At 47.6% G+C, this 21,421-nt stretch overlaps 5 protein-coding genes across 8 annotated transcripts; 3 read left to right on the forward strand and 2 right to left on the reverse strand.

Annotated features, from left to right (window-relative positions):
• Positions 1–220: 220 nt before the first annotated feature.
• Positions 221–1,656, reverse strand: LOC6551609 (dehydrodolichyl diphosphate synthase complex subunit DHDDS). The gene is made up of 2 exons (XM_001978553.3): positions 859–1,656; positions 221–604 (listed from the first exon to the last, which is right to left on the reverse strand). The coding sequence occupies exons 1-2, from the start codon at positions 1,513–1,515 to the stop codon at positions 359–361; spliced, it is 903 nt and encodes a 300-aa protein (XP_001978589.1). The 5' UTR covers positions 1,516–1,656; the 3' UTR covers positions 221–358.
• Positions 1,657–2,047: 391 nt separating this feature from the next.
• LOC6551610 (40S ribosomal protein S14a) lies at positions 2,048–3,044 on the forward strand. The gene is made up of 3 exons (XM_001978554.3): positions 2,048–2,126; positions 2,362–2,623; positions 2,683–3,044. The coding sequence occupies exons 2-3, from the start codon at positions 2,387–2,389 to the stop codon at positions 2,899–2,901; spliced, it is 456 nt and encodes a 151-aa protein (XP_001978590.1). The 5' UTR covers positions 2,048–2,126; positions 2,362–2,386; the 3' UTR covers positions 2,902–3,044.
• A 164-nt stretch (positions 3,045–3,208) lies between these two features.
• On the forward strand, positions 3,209–4,162 carry LOC6551611 (40S ribosomal protein S14a). 2 transcript variants are annotated; one of them, XM_001978555.3, is made up of 3 exons: positions 3,209–3,286; positions 3,528–3,792; positions 3,862–4,162. In XM_001978555.3, exons 2-3 carry the CDS (start codon positions 3,556–3,558, stop codon positions 4,078–4,080), a joined length of 456 nt encoding a protein of 151 aa, XP_001978591.1. In that variant the 5' UTR covers positions 3,209–3,286; positions 3,528–3,555; the 3' UTR covers positions 4,081–4,162. The 2 variants fall into 2 exon arrangements, with proteins under 2 accessions (XP_001978591.1, XP_026837375.1); XM_026981574.1 differs by having other exon boundaries at positions 3,280–3,363.
• Positions 4,163–5,305: 1,143 nt separating this feature from the next.
• On the forward strand, positions 5,306–21,004 carry LOC6551614 (E3 ubiquitin-protein ligase Ubr3). Of its 2 annotated transcripts, none has more exons than XM_001978558.3 (11): positions 5,306–5,948; positions 8,073–8,809; positions 8,874–9,102; positions 9,162–9,574; positions 9,640–9,798; positions 15,703–18,594; positions 18,663–19,086; positions 19,157–19,938; positions 20,006–20,137; positions 20,211–20,350; positions 20,418–21,004. In XM_001978558.3, exons 1-11 carry the CDS (start codon positions 5,306–5,308, stop codon positions 20,533–20,535), a joined length of 6,669 nt encoding a protein of 2,222 aa, XP_001978594.3. In that variant the 3' UTR covers positions 20,536–21,004. The 2 variants fall into 2 exon arrangements, with proteins under 2 accessions (XP_001978594.3, XP_026837359.1); XM_026981558.1 differs by having other exon boundaries at positions 18,666–19,086; positions 20,418–20,535.
• LOC6551613 lies at positions 9,858–15,515 on the reverse strand. Of its 2 annotated transcripts, XM_026981572.1 has the most exons (6): positions 12,786–13,462; positions 12,288–12,722; positions 12,059–12,223; positions 10,896–11,614; positions 10,447–10,833; positions 9,858–10,386 (listed from the first exon to the last, which is right to left on the reverse strand). In XM_026981572.1, exons 2-6 carry the CDS (start codon positions 12,660–12,662, stop codon positions 10,092–10,094), a joined length of 1,941 nt encoding a protein of 646 aa, XP_026837373.1. In that variant the 5' UTR covers positions 12,663–12,722; positions 12,786–13,462; the 3' UTR covers positions 9,858–10,091. The 2 variants fall into 2 exon arrangements, with proteins under 2 accessions (XP_026837373.1, XP_001978593.2); XM_001978557.3 differs by lacking the exons at positions 12,059–12,223; positions 12,288–12,722; positions 12,786–13,462 and adding exons at positions 14,271–14,594; positions 14,759–15,515.
• Positions 21,005–21,421: the final 417 nt, after the last annotated feature.

Below are 21,421 nucleotides of genomic sequence, written 5' to 3' on the forward strand. Positions count from 1 at the left end.
GCTATAATTATGAAATCATTTATTGTGAGTGGTTTTTATTTTAATCAATTATTCTTTTTTTCCCCTCCACAGTTAAACAAATTGCTGTTTGTTTTTTATAATTAACTTATCAAATGGAAGGCAAACACTTTATAGACCTTAATTTAAGACCGAATATGTAAACAATCTAGCTAAGCGCACAATTCGCCAACAAATTAATTTAATGTCTTAAACAAGTGCGTTAAGGTGATGAAATCTCCAACGGGACATATATTGAAAGGCGGTTAATCTTGTTACATATATGCTATTTACACGATTTTAATCCCGACTGATATCACAAACATCAACGTCATGCTGAAATTAAAGGGACTTCAGGACATTAGTTGGCGGCCAGTCGCACAAGCAGCTTCCGCCGGTCCTCGTCGATGGTGGCCAGGAATTTCTGAACCCGCTCGCTGTAGAAGTCTGTTGCCTTGGCCAGCTGGCAACTCTGCATCCTCTCCGCTCGCCGAAAGTCCTCTAGCTGCCAGCGGTCACGCTGGTAGGCCAGAATGCTGGCTAGGAAGTGCCAGAAAGTGATCTGCGGCCACAGGACGTTGCTGAAGTACAACACGGATGTGCTTAACTGAAATGGTAGAGAGTCGTTTAATATTTAAACTTTTCAGCATTATCAAATACCGTATTGCAAAACTGTGTAAAGTTCAATTCTGAAATGCATTTCATGAAAATGATGCAATCGAAGCGCTAAATTGAATATTAAATGAATGAAGACTGGGCACAGGTATGTAACTACTAAACCACCAAAAGAACTAAATTATTGGGAAACATGCCAAATAGGGTGACTAACCACCTGTTTCTGGAAGAGATCATTCTACACACCTGCCACATCATGAAGTCGCTTAGCCTGGTCTCGCCGGAGGTGCGGAACACCAGATCCGGTGGCGGTGAGTGCCGCGTGTAGAGGCATTCCTCCAGCAGCCGTTCACTGATGTCTTCGCCAGCCAAATCCTGGCTGCCGTGTCGCAGTATCGTTTCCACCGCCTGCGTAATCTCGTCCCGCGAAGTGTACGCAAAGGCCACGTTCAGGAAGAGTTTGTCATTGCGCTCTGTGCTCAGCATAGCCGAAGCTACCAGTTTCTGCAAGTCGAGTGGCAGTAGCTCAATGTTTCCAATCACCCGAATGCGGATGCCATGCTCGTCCAGTCGAGCAGTCTCCTCCAGTAGGCGGGCAAACTTCTCCCTGGCCAAATTGAATAGTCCCTCCACCTCCTCGTTGGAACGCTTAAAGTTCTCGATGCTGAAGGCAAAGGTGGTCACCTCGCGGACGCCCACGTCCAGACACCAGCGCAGGCAGTCCGCAAGCTTCTCAAATCCCCGCGAATGACCCTCAATCTTATCAATCTGCTGGGAGCGGGCGAACCGCCGATTGCCATCCATCACGAAGGCGACGTGGTGCGGAATATAGCCACAGGCGCGTAGCCCCCGCATCGCTAGCCGCTCCGTCCATGTGTACTTGTAGTCAGAGACCCACGACATGGCCTTTGAGTTTAGTTGGACACCAGCAGGTCAATAAAGTAAATAAATATTCCTTTATTTTATTTTTTAGGCTGTCTTGTGATTAGAGCTGTCACTTCCTCAGCCGCTGCCAATCGACTGCGGCGCTATCGATAGTTTAACATCACTATATAAGAAACAGTGTGACCGTATGCCGCGGCAAAATAAATCGCTGTTCATCTCGGACACGAACCATTCCATAGTATAGACACGATCCTCCGAATGAAAGTGTGACCGTTGTACGGTATAACTTTAATACCACTAAGCGAAGGCTCGACCCATGCTTATATGATTAGCCCAGACATCTACCGCCTTAGAAAATAAGCGCAGAAATGGATTTTGCTGATTTTTTCCGTTCTGACGTGGCTATAGTTTTATACCATAAAGCTGTTTTAAGATGTTTTACGTTTTATAAAAGGGCTAAACCAATCAAAAACCGCACAACAAACAATCCATTTAGAAGTCCGCCAAGGGTTCGAAACCCCGGCCAGCTCACTATCGATAAACTATCGCCACCCATCGAGAAACTCAGCAACCCTGTCATTTTGACAGCTACGTCAACCTTCTTTTTTGATATCCGGTTCACGCAAGTGGTTCGTCTTAAATTTATCCCTCTTAATTTTTGCGAAAAAACCCGACTTTGAGCTCTTTTGAGACTTAAAAAAATGTGTTTCCCTCAAGAGTGTTCAAAGCGCCGACTGAAAACGGCGAAAAAGCTGCCCGGCAGTTAATTTTTTTTACGTTTTTTGTTTTGTTTGTGCGCACGCATTTGTTTTGGTTTGTGAAACACGTGGTATAAATGTGGAAATTCCCTTGCTATTCCCGCAGTTGCTGATCGACAAACAAACCCAGAATGGCACCCAGGAAGGCTAAAGTTCAGAAGGAGGAGGTGCAGGTCCAGCTGGGACCCCAAGTTCGTGACGGCGAGGTCGTGTTCGGAGTGGCTCACATCTACGCCAGCTTCAACGACACCTTCGTCCATGTCACGGATCTATCCGGTCGTGAGACCATCGCCCGTGTCACCGGAGGCATGAAGGTGAAGGCCGATCGTGATGAGGCTTCGCCCTACGCCGCTATGTTGGCCGCCCAGGTGAGTTGTGTATTCTCCGGTCCAGTTGAAGCCCGTCTAACGGTTGCAATCCCCTCCAGGATGTGGCTGAGAAGTGCAAGACGCTGGGTATCACTGCCCTGCACATCAAGCTCCGTGCCACCGGCGGCAACAAGACCAAGACCCCCGGACCCGGCGCCCAGTCCGCTCTGCGTGCCTTGGCCCGTTCCTCCATGAAGATTGGCCGCATCGAGGATGTGACCCCCATCCCATCGGACTCCACCCGCAGGAAGGGCGGTCGCCGTGGTCGTCGTCTGTAAATGGCGAAATCTGGAGAGCAGGAGTCCCTGTTTGTGGTCGAAATACAATACTGCATTTGTGTATGCGATAAGAAAGCTATTCTGTTTGTGTGCATAGGTGCACTGTAATAAACCAGGAAAATACGATGTAAATGACTACAAAACATTTTTGTGTGTTCATTGGGTTTGGTTTGGGGTCTGCGAGTGTTGCAATATTTTATTTTAAAAGATATTTTGCGAAATGTTTACAAAAATTGCCCATTACAAATCGCTGAGTTGCCACCCTGCCGTGCCGAAAGCGGTGGTAACCCGATAGCGCCACCGAAGTAACTATGCGTCGATAACTATCGCATTGACAGCTGTGTTGTTTTTGCTTTCTTTTTTTCGCATCCGGTGCACGCAATTGGTTGGTTTCCAGCTATTTCTCCCCTTTTTTTTTTGCGATTTAACTGCGACTGGCGAATTGGGCGGCAAAAACGAAAAGTTGCTACTTAATAAGATCCTCTATTAAATAATTCAACATAAATTTAACAATTTGGCGGGCGTTGTCAAAAGAGCAGGCGAATTAATTTGTTTCCCTTTTTTGTTGTTGTTTTTCTTAGTGTGTTGAACCGGCAATTAAAGATTGTGTTTTTTTTCCCTTTTAGTTGCTAATCGACGACCAGACTGTGCAGAATGGCTCCAAGGAAGGCTAAAGTTCAGAAGGAGGAGGTGCAGGTCCAGCTGGGACCCCAAGTTCGCGATGGCGAGGTCGTGTTTGGAGTGGCTCACATCTACGCCAGCTTCAACGACACCTTCGTCCATGTCACGGATCTGTCCGGCCGCGAGACCATCGCCCGTGTCACCGGCGGCATGAAGGTGAAGGCCGATCGTGATGAGGCTTCGCCATACGCTGCTATGTTGGCCGCCCAGGTGAGCAGTCGCATGTGCTAGGTTTATCCCGAGGAGAAAGCCTGTACCAATTCCTTGAATCCCCTCCAGGACGTGGCTGAGAAGTGCAAGACGCTGGGAATCACCGCATTGAACATTAAGCTGCGTGCCACCGGCGGCAACAAGACCAAGACCCCCGGACCCGGCGCCCAGTCCGCTCTGCGTGCTTTGGCCCGTTCGTCCATGAAGATCGGCCGCATCGAGGATGTCACCCCCATCCCATCGGATTCCACCCGCAGGAAGGGCGGTCGCCGTGGTCGTCGTTTGTAGAAATGCATCGTGCCACTCGCTGTTGACGCTGCGTTATTTTTTTATACTATTAAATACATGCATAAATGCAGTGGAAAGGGCATGTTTATGGGCTCATGTGTTTCAATTGTGGTCAGTAACCAGTGGCAACACGGCATAAGAGGCTGCTATCGATAGGTGGGGCTTGGGGCTACCACTAGTATATGTAGGTATTGTGCGGTCACACTGGATGAAATTCAAGACCTATCGGGGGCTATCGATATCCTGATATACACGCCAACGACGACCGTGTGTGGATTCGTGGAGCAAATCGAAATTGGCAGGACTAAAAGCATCCGCGAACGCAAAGGCAGCGGCTAAAGGGCTGCCCATGCACCAAAGACACTAACTAGCTGGCCCAGTGTTTCATTAATCTGCATTTAACATGCTGAAATCATCGTAATTGGCAAGTTCAATGCACGACTAATATATTTGGCCACACTTGCCAGTGTGTGTTTGTTTGTATGCGTGTCTGTTTGTGTGGTGTCGTGTCCGTGTGTGTTTGTGTGCCGCGACGAGTATGTGTGCGCACATATTCGTATATTTGCAAGACTCGCGGATGAAACGGCGTGAAAAGTGAGCAAAATATCGGGGAAAAACGGCACGGCACGGGCACAGAACGGAACGGTACGAGAAAAGGGCATCAGCCAGATAATTCCTTAATCCGGCGACGGGTGATGGGGATATAGCTGATATTGCTCATATAGACAATAGGTCGGTTGGACGACGTCGTCGAGTGTTAAACGTCAAAAATCATACCCAGGAACGGAGCTCGGATGTCGAAGCGGCTCCACTGAGTGTCAAGTGTTTGGTTTTGTGAAAATTTCCGTCTCCATCTCTCCGTTCGGCGTTAAGCCAACTTGCCAACCCTTTTCCCAACTCCTCCAAAAACCGTAATCCCCGAGACCCCTAAAGTTTCGGTCAAAATTTTCAATTGAACGCAACTCCGCCATAAACAAAAAAAAAAAAAGCAAAATTCGGCCCCCAGCCAAACAACAAAAAACAGAAAAAACAATCACGCAGTAACGCAAAAGAAGCAGCAGCAGCCGAAAAAAAAAAGACGAAAAGAAAACTTGTTTGAAAAGGCCGAACCGAGCGAAGAAAAAGAGCAGCCGCATAGCGGCCAAGTTTGGAAGAATTAAAGAATTTCAGCGTGCTAGGAACGGAGCACCGGAGCGGCGACGTCACCAAATAAACACCTAACACCATGGACGAGGATGACAACCTGTCCAATGTCGACATCAGCATCGATGATGAGGAGGTTGTGCTGGAGCGGACCCACAATGCGCCCATGCAGGGGGATCAAGAGCTGGTGGACGAAGACGGGTCATCCGACGTGGATCTCTCCTCGGTGTACGTCCTGCCACCCATAGTCTCGGCACCATCGCCCGCATCGGTGCGTATCGCTGGTGGATCCTCAGGTGGTGGCGGTGGAGTCGCAGCAGGAGCAGTAGCAACAACCACCACCGATAACTCGCATTCCCCCTTCCACGACTGGGATTCCAGTGTGGCGGGCGCAGCTGCTCCACCGCCGCCACCGCCCAGGGTAGGAGCAAGTACAGCGAGCTCAGGAACAGCAGCGGGATCGGGAGCAGCGGCCGCCTTATCCGGCGATGCCGGCGCCAAGCCAAGCTTCTTCTTTGGCGCCTCTTCGTTCAGTTTGCGCAGCCGCAAGGAGGTGGCTGCCCTGATCAACACGGAATGCTGCCGTGGCAGCCCTACACCCGATCTCGACTCCATAATGGACACCCTGTTCAATCCGGGCACGCCCATCGACAATCTGGACAACATCGAGTGGATACGATGGCTCATTGCCGGTGGACGGACACCGCAGGAGTTTGTTAAAATTGGTACGTCCAAATGTGTGCATATCGATAAGTTTGTTGCATTTTCTATCGCCAAACAGCTGATCACAAGTCCGTTGCCCCTGAAACTCAGCCCGTTTTTGCGTGTGTGTGTGTTACCTGCAAGATGTCCATGTGTCTGTGTGTGTGTCTGTGTAATGTAATGGTTTTAGGGCACGCAAAGAATAGGGAGAGAGGAAGAGAGCATAAAAGCAAGGTGCAAGGCAGCGTGAAGAGTGCGAGTGCACCACCATGGAAACAGCAATCAAGCGCTCTCACTCGCTCACACAATACACTCAACACACACACACATATATGCACTGATTAGGGGAGTCAACTTTAGCCCAATTTAATCTCAACTGCTCATCTATTTGCAATGCTGTATTTGTGCATAATTTTCATCATTACTTATTACTTTTTGTGCCAGGCTGCGTATGTCGCCAAAGTTGCCTTTATCGTTTACGGTTGTTTGTCGCGTCTGGTCTTGTCTTGTCCCACTTGTCAGCTCTAGCACACACATGCAAACGCACACATTGGCAGACTGACAGGCGTTGACGTACACGCACAGTGGAATGCAACTTGCACCTTGTGGCTTTGTGTCAGCTGTTTCGGTTCGCCTTGCGTAATAAATGCTTCCGCAGCATCCGTCCCAAAACCACACGCACACAAATGCAGATAGTGCTTGTTTATATGATGGCACCTTTTGTCACCGCTAAGTGCTCCGTTTTTTTTTATTATTTATTTCTCCCTCCTTTTCGTTTGTTACTCTGTTGCAACAGAACAATTGCAAAATTGCAGTGGTGCGGCAAAAGTTGATTGACCGTCATTGTTGTTGATTTGACAAAAACACGCACAGTAGGTGCGGATGTGATGTGGCCCACTGTAAGCTGTCATCGGCAATTGACTGAAAGACCGTTATGTTATTTTGATGCGTGGGGTGGGTGTGGGTGTGTGGGTGAGGGTGAGAGAGTGCACCTTCTTTCCGTTCCCATGTCATGTCACCTCCCCTTCGCTTGCACTTCCCCCTTGCTCCACTTTTCGGACCTTGACCAAAAGTTCTCAGTTAGAAAGAGACGGCTGAAGCAAGATAGGGAGAGCGAGAGAGTTGCCAACTTTCCGTTGATCGATCGCTATTACAATTTTACAACATTGTCAATCAACTTTCCGCTGCACTGTGGTTGTTATTGGCCAATCCATTTGTTTTCCTTCCGCATGCGGCGTCCGACAACGTTGACCTTTTTAGCCAACAAGGCCCAAGCGGAATACATATGTTTGTAAATATATATATATATATATGTATATAAACTACAAAACATAAAACAAACGTACATATGTATGTACGTACACATGCACATATGTACGCCCCAGAACGCAGCACGAAGACAAAAAAATCAAAGAGTCACGCAACAAGAAGCAAGAAATTAACTAAGCAATGAGTGCATCATTTTATTTTTGGAACTCAATCAAATCAATAGCAATAGCAAGGTAAGGCGGTCAGAACAAAACAGCTGGCCTCGACAGGTTTTACAATTTCACCTCATCGCGCAAATTCGCCAGCGAAAATGTATCGTTTCGTGATTAGAGACGGAACAATGTTCTGCAATCGACCGATTATTTTGATGCTTTTGCATATTAATTCGAATTCGAGTTCTATTGGATACAAAATCCTGATACAGCTTCTTAAGTCGAATTACCTCAGATATATTATACTCACTACTTAGAATAAATATATGTATGTTTTATCTTATAGTTTGTTTCAAAAATGTTCTAAAGTGTCATGATGAACTGACCAACAAGAATGACTTATGTACGTAAACCTATACAACTGTTCTTATGTACATTATTGTTCTGATTTCTTTATGTCCTTTTTAAAAGCCGCATTCCAATGACCCATCATATTTAAGAAAATCAATAGTTGGCCAGGGCCTTTCAAAGTTTTAACTTTTGAAGTGCTTGCGAATGTGTCTGTTGGTTAAACATGACAACTTTTTTAGCTCTGCGGTTCACTGCGGTTCCCTGCGGTTCCTCGCTCCTTATATGTCAAAACCTATTTTATAACTGCCTCCATTTCTACTTTTATTCTGATTGAACTGCTGAATTGTTTTTAATTTTTAAAATCGTATCTTGCAGTGCGCAGCTATGACAACCACGCCAAATGCGGTCTAGTATGGGTGCCCCATGTGGTGGCCTACAGGTGCCGCACCTGCGGCATATCGCCCTGCATGTCCATATGCCGGGACTGCTTCAAGAAGGGCAACCACACGAACCACGACTTCAATATGTTCCTGTCACAGGCGGGCGGTGCCTGCGATTGTGGTGACACCTCGGTTATGAAGGCGGAGGGTTTTTGCAGCGATCATGGCATCAATAACCGGGTTAATCGCGATCCGGTGCCCAACAATCTGTTGGCGGTAGCCGAGGCCATAATGCCCAAACTGCTGTTCCGCCTGTTGCAGCACTTTCGCGAGCACAGCGACACCCCACTGGAGGTACAAGCGATAACGTCGTACTCTTGCGAGGAGTTCGCCAACATGCTGATAGATCTGAACAACATGGGCGAGATAATGCGCAAAGTGATGACGCGCACACTGATTAATCCAGAGGTATATGAATACTTCATGGAAGCGCCGTGCCAGGACACGCGAAATGGACGTTTTTTGAAGGCGAACCGTGAGAAATACGAGGATGCGGTAAACAGATTCCCAAATCCAGAACCGCCCGATGAGTACAGAGATCTGCCCGCGCTGGGCGACAAATTGGTCCACACAACGCTACTCGAAGAGTTCATCTTTTGGACATTTAAGTTCGAGTTTCCACAGACTCTGGTCTGCTTCCTGCTGAACATGCTGCCTGATCAGGATTACAAGGTTAGTCCTGATGAGATCATGTGATTATATGATGATGAATATTTATTCCTTTTCCGTCCCATAGGAACACCTCACCCGCACATTTGTGATGCACTACAGCCGCATTCCGTCCGTGCTGGAAATGTCTCGTGATCCGGACACGCTCAGCAACCGGGTGGTCCACATGAGCGTCCAACTCTTCTCCAACGAAAGTCTCGCCCTCAAGATGGTTAATGAGCTGTCGCTGCTACACGTTATGATTATCAGTCTGAAGCTAATGATGTCCAAGATACTCATACAGAATACATTGCATGGTGAGAATTAGTTTGACTTTCCGACTGCCATCCTATTAACCATTTGTTTTTTCGTCCAGATCCCAACAAGAATTTCCATTTTGTCATCGACTGTACCCGTCAGGTGATGAAGGACCACTGCTACTGGCCACTAGTCTCAGACTTTAACAACGTCCTTTCACACGAATCGGTGGCCCTGGTCTTTCTGCGGGACGACAATCTCATCGACATGTGGTTCCAGTTTCTCCAGATGCTCCAGGGCATGAATGTCAATGTGCGGGAGACGGCTTCTCATGTGGAATTCGAGCCAAACAGCTACTATGCGGCATTCTCCTGCGAGCTTGAGGCCAGTGCCTATCCCATGTGGTCGATTATCTCGCATCTGCAGGATGGCACACACGCCCACCTGGCAAAGAAGATCATCAACTACTGTGTGACGACGCTGCACGAGTGGTTAGACTCTATTTACTTCATGGAAGCGCGTCTATCTATGGTTGGTGTTTTCATTCCGTTTACATTTATCCCAGTTTCAATAAATCCTTCTATTTATCCTTGCAGGAGGAGATGATGCAGGCTTCGTTCCACTTCCCCCTGCATCGCTATCTGGCTGCCTTTGTTTGCCAGGCGGTAACTAAAATGGGAATTAGTCTGAACGATGTGCTGCCCTCACGACCCTATCTGCTGCCCCTGTTGATGATCCATCCACTTCGTGTCCAGGTGAGTCTTCCATCCATTAGTTCGCTTAATTTCGTTTAAAGCAGCAATAAGGTCTTCGGTTCTGTGGGTTCTCAGATTCAAATTCTCTTTATTTCTTTTGTTATGGCTAAATTCCAATATAGTTTGTTTTTATATTCTCTTGCCTTGCCTGATTCTGCATCTCTTGCGCTTCGTTCTCTTCCAATCTCACTTAGACTATGCGACAGTTAATGCAAGTGTGTATTGATAGGTAGTGTACAACTAAAAAAGCTATGAAATATGTGCGGGATGGAACAGCACCGCTTCTCCGACTCTTAGAACTTATTATTTGGCACCTGAACGTGGGGCGTGAAATCATAGGTGATGATCTTGGGCCCCAGGAAGCCGCCGTAGCTGTTGCGGCCCTTGTAGTAGATGCCAATGCCGGCTAGTGGTACTGGTGGATTCGAGATCACGTCCTGGATGTCAATGAAGGGCACAGTGCTCTGGGCGGCATCCTTGTCCATTCCGGTGTTCGTGAAGTCGATGTACTGATTGTGCCGCGATAGAGGTATCGAGGGTGCAATTGTCCGCGTAGACACGTCGGCGTTGTTCAGATTAAGTTTCTGCCTGAAAGCGAGCGTTAGGGTATGGTTAGTTTTATGCTATTCGAGAATAGAGGACACTTACCTGCGTGTACCGCTGACATCGGTATTGTCGTTGGACTTCCAATAGCTATTGCCCTCCGGCTGGATGAGCTGCCCCGTCCGGAAATCAAACTCACTGTAGTAAGCCTCCAAATTCAGATGGGTGCCTATCACACGGAATCGCACGCCGGTAACCACAAAGGAATTGTCCTCCGTATCCACATCGTCCAGATCGATGGTGCGATTCTCGTAGCTCAACTTGTGATAGTCAACGCCATTCTTCACATGACGATCAAAGACGTTGTACTTCTCCACGGGTTTCCACTCCAGAGTGCTTTGATTGACAGTGCCACGCGGCAGGAGTTCGCCCTCCTGGATTTGCAGGTGGAAAATGCGATTTTGCTTTACAAAACGCAAACCAGTCACGACTCTAAAGAATAATTAATTACTATTTGTTAATAATTTAAAGCAACGAATTTAACTAGAACTCACCGGTTGCGCTTGACATCGGCGATCGTATCCCGCAGATTGAAGAAACGATCCGACTTCAGACCCTCCTCGTCGCACAGGCAGAAGCAGTAGCTGCAGTGCCAGAGGAGGTAACGCCACCAGCTGTCCACCTTGGTTGTGCCCCTGGTGCACTTACCCCGCTTGCCAAGGACGCGTCCGTTCTCGTACTCGATGTACTCGTAGCGCCTGGTGCTGTTTTGTGGCGACGGGCACACCCACATGTCGGAGTCTACGAACTGGCAGTTGTATAGGCGACCACTACATTTCGGCTGACGGGAACAATAGAGTTCCTTGAAGCAGCCTTCGCTGCGGGTCGACTGATAAAAGCTGCACGTCTCTCGGCAAGTTTCCTCGTTATTCAAATCCACTTCGTTTTCGATATAGCCTTGAAGAAGCCGGGTAACCTCGTCGTAGGTGACACCCTGGACATGTTTTGTCGGATCACAGCGGTAAACGATTCGATCAGCTCGTAGCATCACATCCTTGAGCATTTTCAGCGTGCGCTCTGTCCTCTTCTCATAGTCGGAACGCATGAGTTCCGCCTCCTGGGTGTAGTTGCCCTTCCCGTAGACCCGCAACATCATCCACGAGAACTCCATCATGGTGTAGGCTTTCAGTTCAGTGAGGGCTATATCTGCATATAGCGAGTAAATAAACTGCTGGGCCGATTGCATGGTAGTGCAAATTTGATTGGTGGACACCTGTAAGCAAGAAATTTGTTCGTATTATTGGGAAAGTCATTAATATGATCGATATCCAGCTGTTTTCCATCCACCCGCCTAGCATTCTTCACTAGGTACACGTAAAATGTTACTCTTGTTTTTAGCTCTAATTAGCTATCACATCTGGCTGTTAAAATCTCTGGCATACCAGTATTATTATAGGCAAGGTAATTACGAATCGCGTGGGGTTGTAAGATTAGATATTGCACATTGGGGTATGTGATATTCTGTGTATGTTTCCACGGAAATCTAATGATTTAACGATTATTTAATTTCAAAATTGCAAGCTTTTTTTTTGTTTTTTAAGAAGAAAACAAGGGATTCTTTGCCTTTTGTTTTAAAGTGCAGATGATCATAGCAATATTATACGTGTTGCAAGTTTCAGATTGCTATAATAGATCGTCGAATCTGTTTCTAACTAACTATCATGGCTCGGTAGTAGAGGGTCTGAGAAACCATCACTCGCTCGATTTCCTGCAGGATTCGTGGCATTGAGGCGGTGTTATCGTTGCGCAGGATTGCTCCGGCGAGATTTAAGACGGCCAGTTCATCCAATTCGACGCTGTTGTTCTGCTTGACAAAGGTGTCCTATGTGAATAATAGGAAGTTATGTTATGATCTATCCAAAAACAGTCCTTATAAAACGAAATACCTTGTAGGCATCGTAAAGCTTGCTGATATATATGAGATCCCTTTCCAGCAGCGACCATTCATAGTGATTAAGGATCTCGTAGCGATGCTCCTCAAAGGTATGTCTCATTTGGGGTTTCGCATCGAAATCGCGATGCGAATCGTATACTTTCCTTATTTGGGTTTCCTTATTGTTATGGCTATTGGCCGTTTTGGTCAGATAACTCCACAGGGCACGTTCCAGTGCAATATACTCGGTGCGCAGAGCGTCCACTTCGATTTGTGGGATAATTGGGTGCATCAATCCCGCGGACGATGCCGATTTCGTACATCCACAAATCACAATCGTAACAAGAACAACAACAAGAGCAGCTAATGTTCCGATAGGCGCCGCCATATTTACTCGCCCGATAAAATATATCTCCAGCCGTCCAGTGAATATAAGCTAGGGGTTTCCCTGTGTGGTTTTCAAATGATGTAGCCTTGAGTTCTGTGCTTATTTTAGTTCTTCCTCTTATACTTTGAAGTTGTACTTATTTCGTATGGAAGGGCAAGGCATGAAGAAGAGCAACAGCAGCTTGCACTGCTTGCTTTCCACAACTTCCTTCAACTGGAAACAAAGAATCCCGAGCCTCGTTTTAGGATTGTCGTCGTCGATGCATCAGAGATTCCACAATTTTTTATTATTTGCGATTTACTTTAATTCGCTCTCGCCTCTTGCCATATAATTTCAGATGGGTGTTGTTGTTCTGAGTGCTGTTCGGCTACTGTAATTTTTCAGTTTCTGTTTTAAAGCGCTCCACGCTCAGCGATTGTTTGTTTGTGTGTGTGTGTTGGTGTGTGCTCGTTGAAAACACAATACGAACAAAAATGGTTGATTGAAGCTCTTTTTTCATGCATTGTTGTTGTTCTTTTAACAACCAGACGACGATATGAGAAGCGTAAACACACACACAGACACAATGCTCGTGCTTGTGGGCAGTAATCACGAATTCAGCAAATTTTATTTGATTCTTCGGCTTCACACACTGCAATAATACCCTACTCAGTTAGCTTAATTATTCAATCGATGGTTGATCATATATTGGCACTTGCAAACCTAGCCATCGAAAGTTGTGCTCGAATTGTTTTTGTTTCGGCTCACGTCTAATTGGTATGGCAAACAGCTGTGTGAGTGCGTAGTTAGCACTCTCCTTTCTCTCTCTCCGCTCTCTCGTTGACGCAATGCATTAACAAAGAGATGCGCTCTCTGCTCTCTTTTCGCAGCGTGGGGCAAAAATGCTGCATTGCCCTCTGGCGTTTGTTTGTGAATTTTTTGTTTTGTTTAACTTGTTTCGCAGTCTTTTGTTGACACGAGAACTTTGACCTCACACAAATAGACGCACACACACACACACCTGCAAGAAATGGGAGCCCTTGTGCGTCTTCCATGTTAGAGAGTGCGTACGGAGGTTTTACTGTTATTTGGCGACAAAATGCTATGACTAATACACTGCAAGACTTTCTTTTGCCAAAAAATAAGAGAAAGAAGAACGACTTAAGTGACGCGTCAACCGGAAAGTCGAGTTTACAATGCTTAAAACCCCGTGTCTAGACCTACGTATGTATATCATATCTCCGGCGTGCATCATTTGTGAATCATCCGGTTAACAGGCGCATGCAGGAAGCAATTCACAAATTGACACCCCAATCCCATTGCGTATTTTTACAGTGAAGCATGCCTCGGCCTACAATGTATTCAAAGAAAATATTTTTTTCCACTATTTTTTTTTCCGGTCTTTCTTCTGGGTTAATACGTTTGTTGACTTACAAGACTTGCTTTGTTTTTTTTCTGTGAAACTAGCAGCTGAAAGTGTCTTTCAACATTATTTGGTATAGTTAAAATATTGGTTTCAAGTTGAAACCCATATTTTACTCAAGCTAAAAATGCTCTTCAAGTTCGATGCTACCACAAATTTCGCCTGAATTCAGACTAGGTGGTGACATACAAGTTTGACTATATTACCTCATAGGCGGTGGCCAGCTGTTGGAGTAGATTGGTGGACGTTGTATTGGAAGATCGATCTTCGTTGCCAAGTAGAGTTATATGCAGACGATCCATCAGATGGTGCACCGAATGTGCATTCGGCGACACGGTCCACTCGGCAAACGTTATTAGCGTGGACATCTCCAACTTGTCCTTGTAAGCCTCGTACTTCTGCATTTGCTGATAGCGCGATGATATCCTATTGATCGTGTCGGAGATATCGTTCATCTTGGCCATAATTGGAGCATTGTTGTGCATGAAACTAGTCACTGATTCGATGGCCAAGGCAACGTATTGAGCGTGCTAAAGTGGGTTTATTGTTTATAGCTGTATAACTACTTATATACAGTTGCCGTAGTTGTTGTTATACCCTTGCAGTACACAAACAGCTCACCAAACTAGCAATGCCCACTGCAAGAGTACACAAAAAAAGAGCTAACAACCGGGCTAGACCGCTGCTGACTCACCTGATCTTCGGTATGATCTATTTGCTTGCTGACTTCTTTGAGCCGCTGCAAGACCTTCTTCTGTTTCTCGCGCATCAGGGGGAAATCAATGTTGGCCGCCAACGAGGAGGATTGTACAATGTCCCAGGCCTTGAGGACGCCGGAAGTGACCTCCTTGACCACATGAATAATGTCCAAGACATCCTCGATCAAAGCGTCTGTTTGTGTGGGCTGTTGTAGGGTGACCAACGTGGCCAGAAACAGGGGAAATACCCAATTCATATATCCCATTCTGCTGCCGGCTGTGCGTGTTAGTTATTTTGTTTTTGTGCTGTATACGTTTATTTATTGTAACGCGAAATACGGCGATCGTTGGGGATGTTGTGATGACAATGGTGGGGTGTCTTTTAAATATTATGATTAAATGCTCGCACAAACAAACAAAAAAACACACAGACAGACAGACAAAAGCTGCACGCAACTGTGTCCGCTGAAAACCAAAACGCAAATGCGACCGTCACAAAAACAGAGAGTCGAGTTTCGACTACTGTGGCAGATTAATCTGCTGCGCTGCTCTCACCGCTTGGAGATTGATTTAAAAAATCGTCTCTTTCTTCTTGTTTTTTTTGCGCCGCCTGCAGCACCCTTGTCCTCACACACACACACACACACACGCATGCACCGTTCTTTTTTTGGAAGTGGTGGGTGAGAGGGGGACAGATAGACAGCATAGGTCACAGCGAGCTCAGAGTTGAGTTTTTAAAGAGAGTTTCGATAACTGTCTGCTCGTAAGTCATCGATGTTTTATGCCTATCGCACTCGCTGGTGTACCGTTATTTAATTTCTAATTATTTTTTAGATAGGAAATAAATATTAAATGCGATAAATTTTATTTTTAATAAAATAGAAGTAATTAAAAAAACATTTAAATAATTTAAATATTTATTTTCCGTGTTCCCTTTTAGAGTTTCTTCTACGAGATCCTGGCCGGAAAATGGGTGCGCAATGGTCTCCAAATCAAGGGCCAGGCGATGACCTATATACAGGCGAACTTCTGCAACTCGATGGCCGACATGGACCTGTTCTTCCTGCAGATCTGTGCCACCAACCTGCCGCAGTACTTCTTCCTGCAGAACACCATTGAGTTGTTCGACGTGGGTCAGTGGCTGGAGACGGCTCCCTTGAAGCAGCCCCAAAAGGCGGAGCAATCCTCGATGCTGGAGGGATTCCTAACCTTCCTAGCCACCCTGGTGACGAGTCGCACTAATCTGGGAAATGATGAGGCCACCCAGTGCATTATTGAGATCAGTGCCTTGTTGGCCACCGAGAACAAGACGCACTCGCAGCTGCTTGAACTAATGCCGGAGCGATCGGGCAATGTGCATACCAAAAACTTTGAGACCTTTCTGAAGAAGCTATCGGTTTACAAGGCTCCGTCGAGTGGGAGCGAGAACCTGGAGCAGGGTCTCTTCACGCCTATAGACGAGGTGTGGGAGAAGCACTACGATCCGCTACACGTCCTTTTGCGTGCAGTTCATCGTCGGGACTTTCAATCATCGCTGGATCGCTTTACAGTCTATGTGAAGAGCAAGGATAAGATGCCAGCGAGTGGTAACCTGTGGCCACCATTCCGATTGCCCCAGGCTCTGCCCGCAACGAGCTCCTTCAGTGATCCCTGCAAGATTCTTAACTCGCGCGTCTTTCACTCCACCATTCTGTCGATATTTTTCCGTGCAGTGCACACACGTGATGTTTCCGAGCATCTGCTTGCCCTGGCTGTGTTCCTTTTGGAGATTGCTGTGGAAACAAGTGATGATGTTGGCAGTGGTACCGGAGACCGGGCCCCTCCTGCGCTGGCTGCTGTGGTGGAGTCCTCAGGCGGGCCGGGCTATCATGGCTACGGGTCAGGCCGGCAGGAGCCGCCCAAGCTCTTCCAGTGCTATCCTACGGATAATCTTAGCTGCAATCTGCGCCACGTGGTCAAGAAGGTGTCGCTGAAGTCACGTGATCCGCAGGTGATCACCTCCAGCTATCGGTCGAACCCGTTTTACTCAGATCTGGACTTTGATGTTGACGCGGATCCAGAGCAATCGATGCGCATGATTGGACATGGGGACTCCGAAGGAGATGAGGCAACGGGTGGAGCTAACCTGGCATCAGTTGGAATGGGAGCTCTTAGCAGAAGGAACGTCTCTCAGGCACTGGTGCCGATGAGAGTGCCTGGCATGGAGGTCGCCCTACCACCGGATCTTTCAGTAGTTGCCGAAACCGGTGTGGTTATCCGCCAGGATAGCAACGAAGATGATCTACTGAGAGAAGGCGATCATGCCATGGATATGAGCCCAGCGGCTGCTCTTGATTTCCATTTTCCGTTGCAGCAGATCACGTTGCCGGAGAGCGGCATGGAAGTGGCCATTCGGAGAGATCTTCTGCTGGCCGAAACGAATAATATGGGCGCAATTGCTGGAGGAACTGGAGGAGGTGCCAATGCATCGGCCACACCACCAGCAGTGGCTTCCAATGAGATGTTCTCGCCTACCACACCCACGGGTAGCGGTATGCTCCTGCCTTTCCAGCGGGTTCAGCCTGTAGCCGTACCCAGCAGCGTTAATATGGATATTGTACCATCGAATGCCCTCGGCGCCGGCGGAAGTTTCACATCCGGCGTAAGTGGTGGCGGCACTGGACGTAGGATGAACTACGAAACGGGTGGAGCACGTAAGCGATCCGTGGACATTGCCATCGGTGGCAGCAATAAGGATGAGCTGCATTTGGACGAGAGCATCTTGTCGCTGCTGCTGAAGCTCCATTCTCAGCTCTCAGGCACACTAGATAGCTTCTCGTTGAGCGATGGCGAAGATCAATCATATGGCGACGATTCGTCCATGGATGTGGACTGCAACGAAGCCAGCACATCCATGGCAGCAGCGGAGAGCACTGCTCTAGCTGAGAGAGGACGCAGTGGGCGCAACTACAAGAACATCCATGTATCCTCCTCCCGCATTGGCGACGGACCATTCTTTATTGGTAATCTGCTGCGCAAGATCGCCAAGCAGGATGAGCAGTGTGCCCTGAGCATCGACGATATCCGTGCCAGACTCTGGCCGAATCAGCGTGAAAAACAAGCGGAGGCGAAAGCACGCGAGACCAAGGAGAAGGAGGAGCGCCGAAAGAAAGCACGTGAGCGCCAGCAGAAGATGATGCAAGACTTTGCCAACAAGCAGAAGCAGTTCATGCAATCTGCTGCGGCGGCAGCCAGTGGCATGGACTACGGACCGGAGGACGAGGACGATGAGGAGTTGTACGAGGAGCAGCCGCGCGAGAAGGAGTACGACTGCATAATCTGCAATTGCACTACGCCCAGTACTGAATCGAATCCAATCGGCTTGGTCGTTCTGGTCGAGTCCAGTGGCATTGTTGGGCATCGACGGCGCATCGCCGAGCGACTGCCGCTGCCGCTTAACGCCGAGGATGAGTCCCGACTGGCACACACCACTCGACTGGCGGCTGAATTCAGCAGGCGCACAGAGCTGCTTAGTCTCAAGTTCGGCGATGAGTCCTGGTATCTGTCCAATAATATGGCCTACGATAATGGTGTACATGTGCAGTCGTGTGGCCACCACGTTCATCTCAGTTGCCTAGAGGCATACCTTAAGACGCTGTACACCACCCAACGTCAGCCAGTCCAGGATCGTGGCGAGTTCTACTGTCCCGTGTGCCGACAGCTCTCCAATTCGGTGCTGCCGCTGAGTCCGCAGCTGGACAGACCTACGCACCTGGTCCGCTCTGGTAATCAGCCATTTGAACGCCTTGTCGCCGACCTTACCGATTTAATTAAAGAGAACGAAACGATACCGGTAGGAATATTGATTGTTATTATTAAACGATTTCCCTAAAACATACCTTTATGCCCTTATACTTTCAGCAGCCCACAAAACTTACTGAAGCCATGGGCCATGCCATGGAGGTGATGACAAATATAGCCCAGCGCAAGGTTAAATGCGCCTCGATCACGTTCCGCAAGCTGTTCATCTTCGTTACCTCGATTGCGCGTACAAACCTGGAGGCGGAGATCATCCAGCGGGGTGGATCACTATGTACAGCGAATGCCACGCGGTACAAGCCAAAGCGGGACTGCATCGTACCGCTACTGCACGTGCTATCGGTGCATGTGCGTGTCTTGGTTGAATGGCCGCTGTGGAGCAGCTGGGCCTCGTTAGCTGGCCTGCCCGTTAGCGATACGGAACCGTTGCCGGCGCACTGCCTCGAGTTAATTCCCAGCCTCTTAGCGGATCCGATAGCTCTGCTTCTCAAGTTTATCCTGCTGGCGCCACTGCATCTGGACCAGGGTGAGTAGTTGCACATGATATTACCATTATATGACATTTCTAAATATGAATGGTTTTGCCTGCCATTTAGATTACTTCACATGCATGGTGAAAGTCATGTACAACCTGCTGTACTACCAGATTGTAGTTCAGCTGTGCGTTACACTCACGGATTTTGAGTGCGATCACATTCGGAAAGTATACGGCAGCAGTAGCGATGGCACTGACATTTCTGCTGCGGAATCTCAACAGGAGTCTGCGGCCGGGACCACGAGCAACCGTCGCCGTGCTGGCCAACAGCAGCAGAGCTCCTCGCAGCTGGGAAAGGCCATGGCCCTGGTGCTAAGCCAGACAAATGAGCTGGCGCATTTGCGACGCGATTGCATACCCAGTACCAGCAGTTCGGCGGCTGCGGCGGCGGCAGGTTCCTCCTCCACAACCACCGCTGGATCCAGCACAGTCACAGCCTCCTGCTCATCCTCAGCCACGACGCACGAGGTTAACCTTAAGTCCATGGAATTACAGCTGCAGTCGCTATGTTTGCCGTTCTTGCGAGTAGCTGCCCTGCTGCGCCAGCATCTCTATCGCCACGAGATGCCAGAGATTTCGGCACCGGGACTGGAGTTTGTGCGTCTTGTTTACTATTTGGAACTCGTCACAGACTCTATGGACTGGGATTGCTTTAATGCCAGCAAGGGGCTTTGCTTTATTCCCGGCACTGAGAAAACGCTGCCGCAGTTCTGGTGCCAGCAATTGATGGAGGTGCGTCCGCCGGCCGATACGGTCAGAGAATTGGTGCTCATCAATCAGCATTCGTTGTGGCAGCAGCCTCGACTTCTCGAATTGCCGCGCGAGTACGAACGCCTGTTCACGGTGAGAGTTGTTATCAACTATGTTGATTTTGAGTAGGTAATAATTCGATACTTACTTATCCTTGCAGTACTACCATGAGCGGCCGTGCCTCAACTGCTACAAAGTGCCCAAGGAGAGCTCCATCTGCCTGCTGTGCGGAACGATCGTATGCCTCAAGCAGAACTGCTGCGCGGAGAATGACTGCTGCGAAGCTGTTCGGGTGAGTTAGCTTACATTTAATTTGGTATTAAATTACAATTAATGCTGAACCCTTTTGTATATCCCCCTATCAGCATACACTATCCTGTGGCGGGGGCATAGGTATCTTTTTGGTGGTCACCTCCACGTACATCATAGTTATCCGCGGACGACGCGCCTGCCTTTGGGGCTCACTCTATCTGGACGACTTTGACGAGGAGGACCGCGATCTCAAGTGAGTTATCAGAGTCTTAATGGAGTCTATTATGGTACTATTTGAATACATTTAAATTTCTTTGCAGGCGCGGCAAACCTTTGTATTTGAGCCAAGATCGCTTCAATCTCCTGGAGTCACAGTGGCTGTCCCATAAGTTTGCTCATACAAAACACACCTGGGTGTTTCATCGGGATCTATTGTGAAATATGGAAGATCTACTGCGCAGCATCCAGGAGCTGGTTGGCCAGATCTGAGATGGCCGCTCTTAGCCTAGTCGAACCAGTCAGCCACCCGTCACCCCGACATCCCCCCTCCCATCACCAGCCGAACTACTAATCCAACCACCCACCACACTGATCCTTTACTTTTAAGCTAGTTTCGTTGTTATTGTGGAGCTTCAAGTGCGGAGTTGGACAACCGGCCAACCGTTCGCTCCGCCATTCGTATACTCATCTGCATTCGTATTTGTTTACGGTTATCGATCCCCATTCTTCGCCACATGGCCAAACGCAGCTAGAAGCAATGTCGGCAATTTGCAATTAATTGATATTACACCATTTTTTTTTATATATAACAATACTTATACATATGGATGCAAACAACACGAAATACCTACAGCTATATTATCGTTTGTTGTCAACTGTTCAACTGAGAAACGCATAATACACCTTACATAGAGGATCGCATAATCTGGCGATCAACAAAATTATTAAACAACCAATTATAAAATATACAAATATTATACCCACCCAATACTTGCTGGGCAAAGACGACGCGAAAACAGCCTGAATAAAACGGAGATTGTGCACTGCGTTCTACCTAAACTAAGTCTTAAGTCCTTAACTTTATAGATTTTTTTTTAGGGAAAGAAAGGCAAGAAGGCAAATAAGAAATTACCAGTAACGAATAACACGATACAAAATATAAAAATTGTCTACATTGGACTCATGAGTATGTGCATGTAAAAAATGAAAAAAAGATTATATAGTTAATATATATAAATACAATATACACTACAGTTAATGCAACATAAACGAAAACAAAAAAAAATAAAAAAAAACAATAAACGAAAAGCGAATTGTGAAATGC

The sequence above is a fragment of the Drosophila erecta genome, unplaced genomic scaffold, assembly GCF_003286155.1.
Source record: "Drosophila erecta strain 14021-0224.00,06,07 unplaced genomic scaffold, DereRS2 tig00000126-arrow-pilon, whole genome shotgun sequence".
NCBI lineage: Eukaryota > Metazoa > Arthropoda > Insecta > Diptera > Drosophilidae > Drosophila > Drosophila erecta.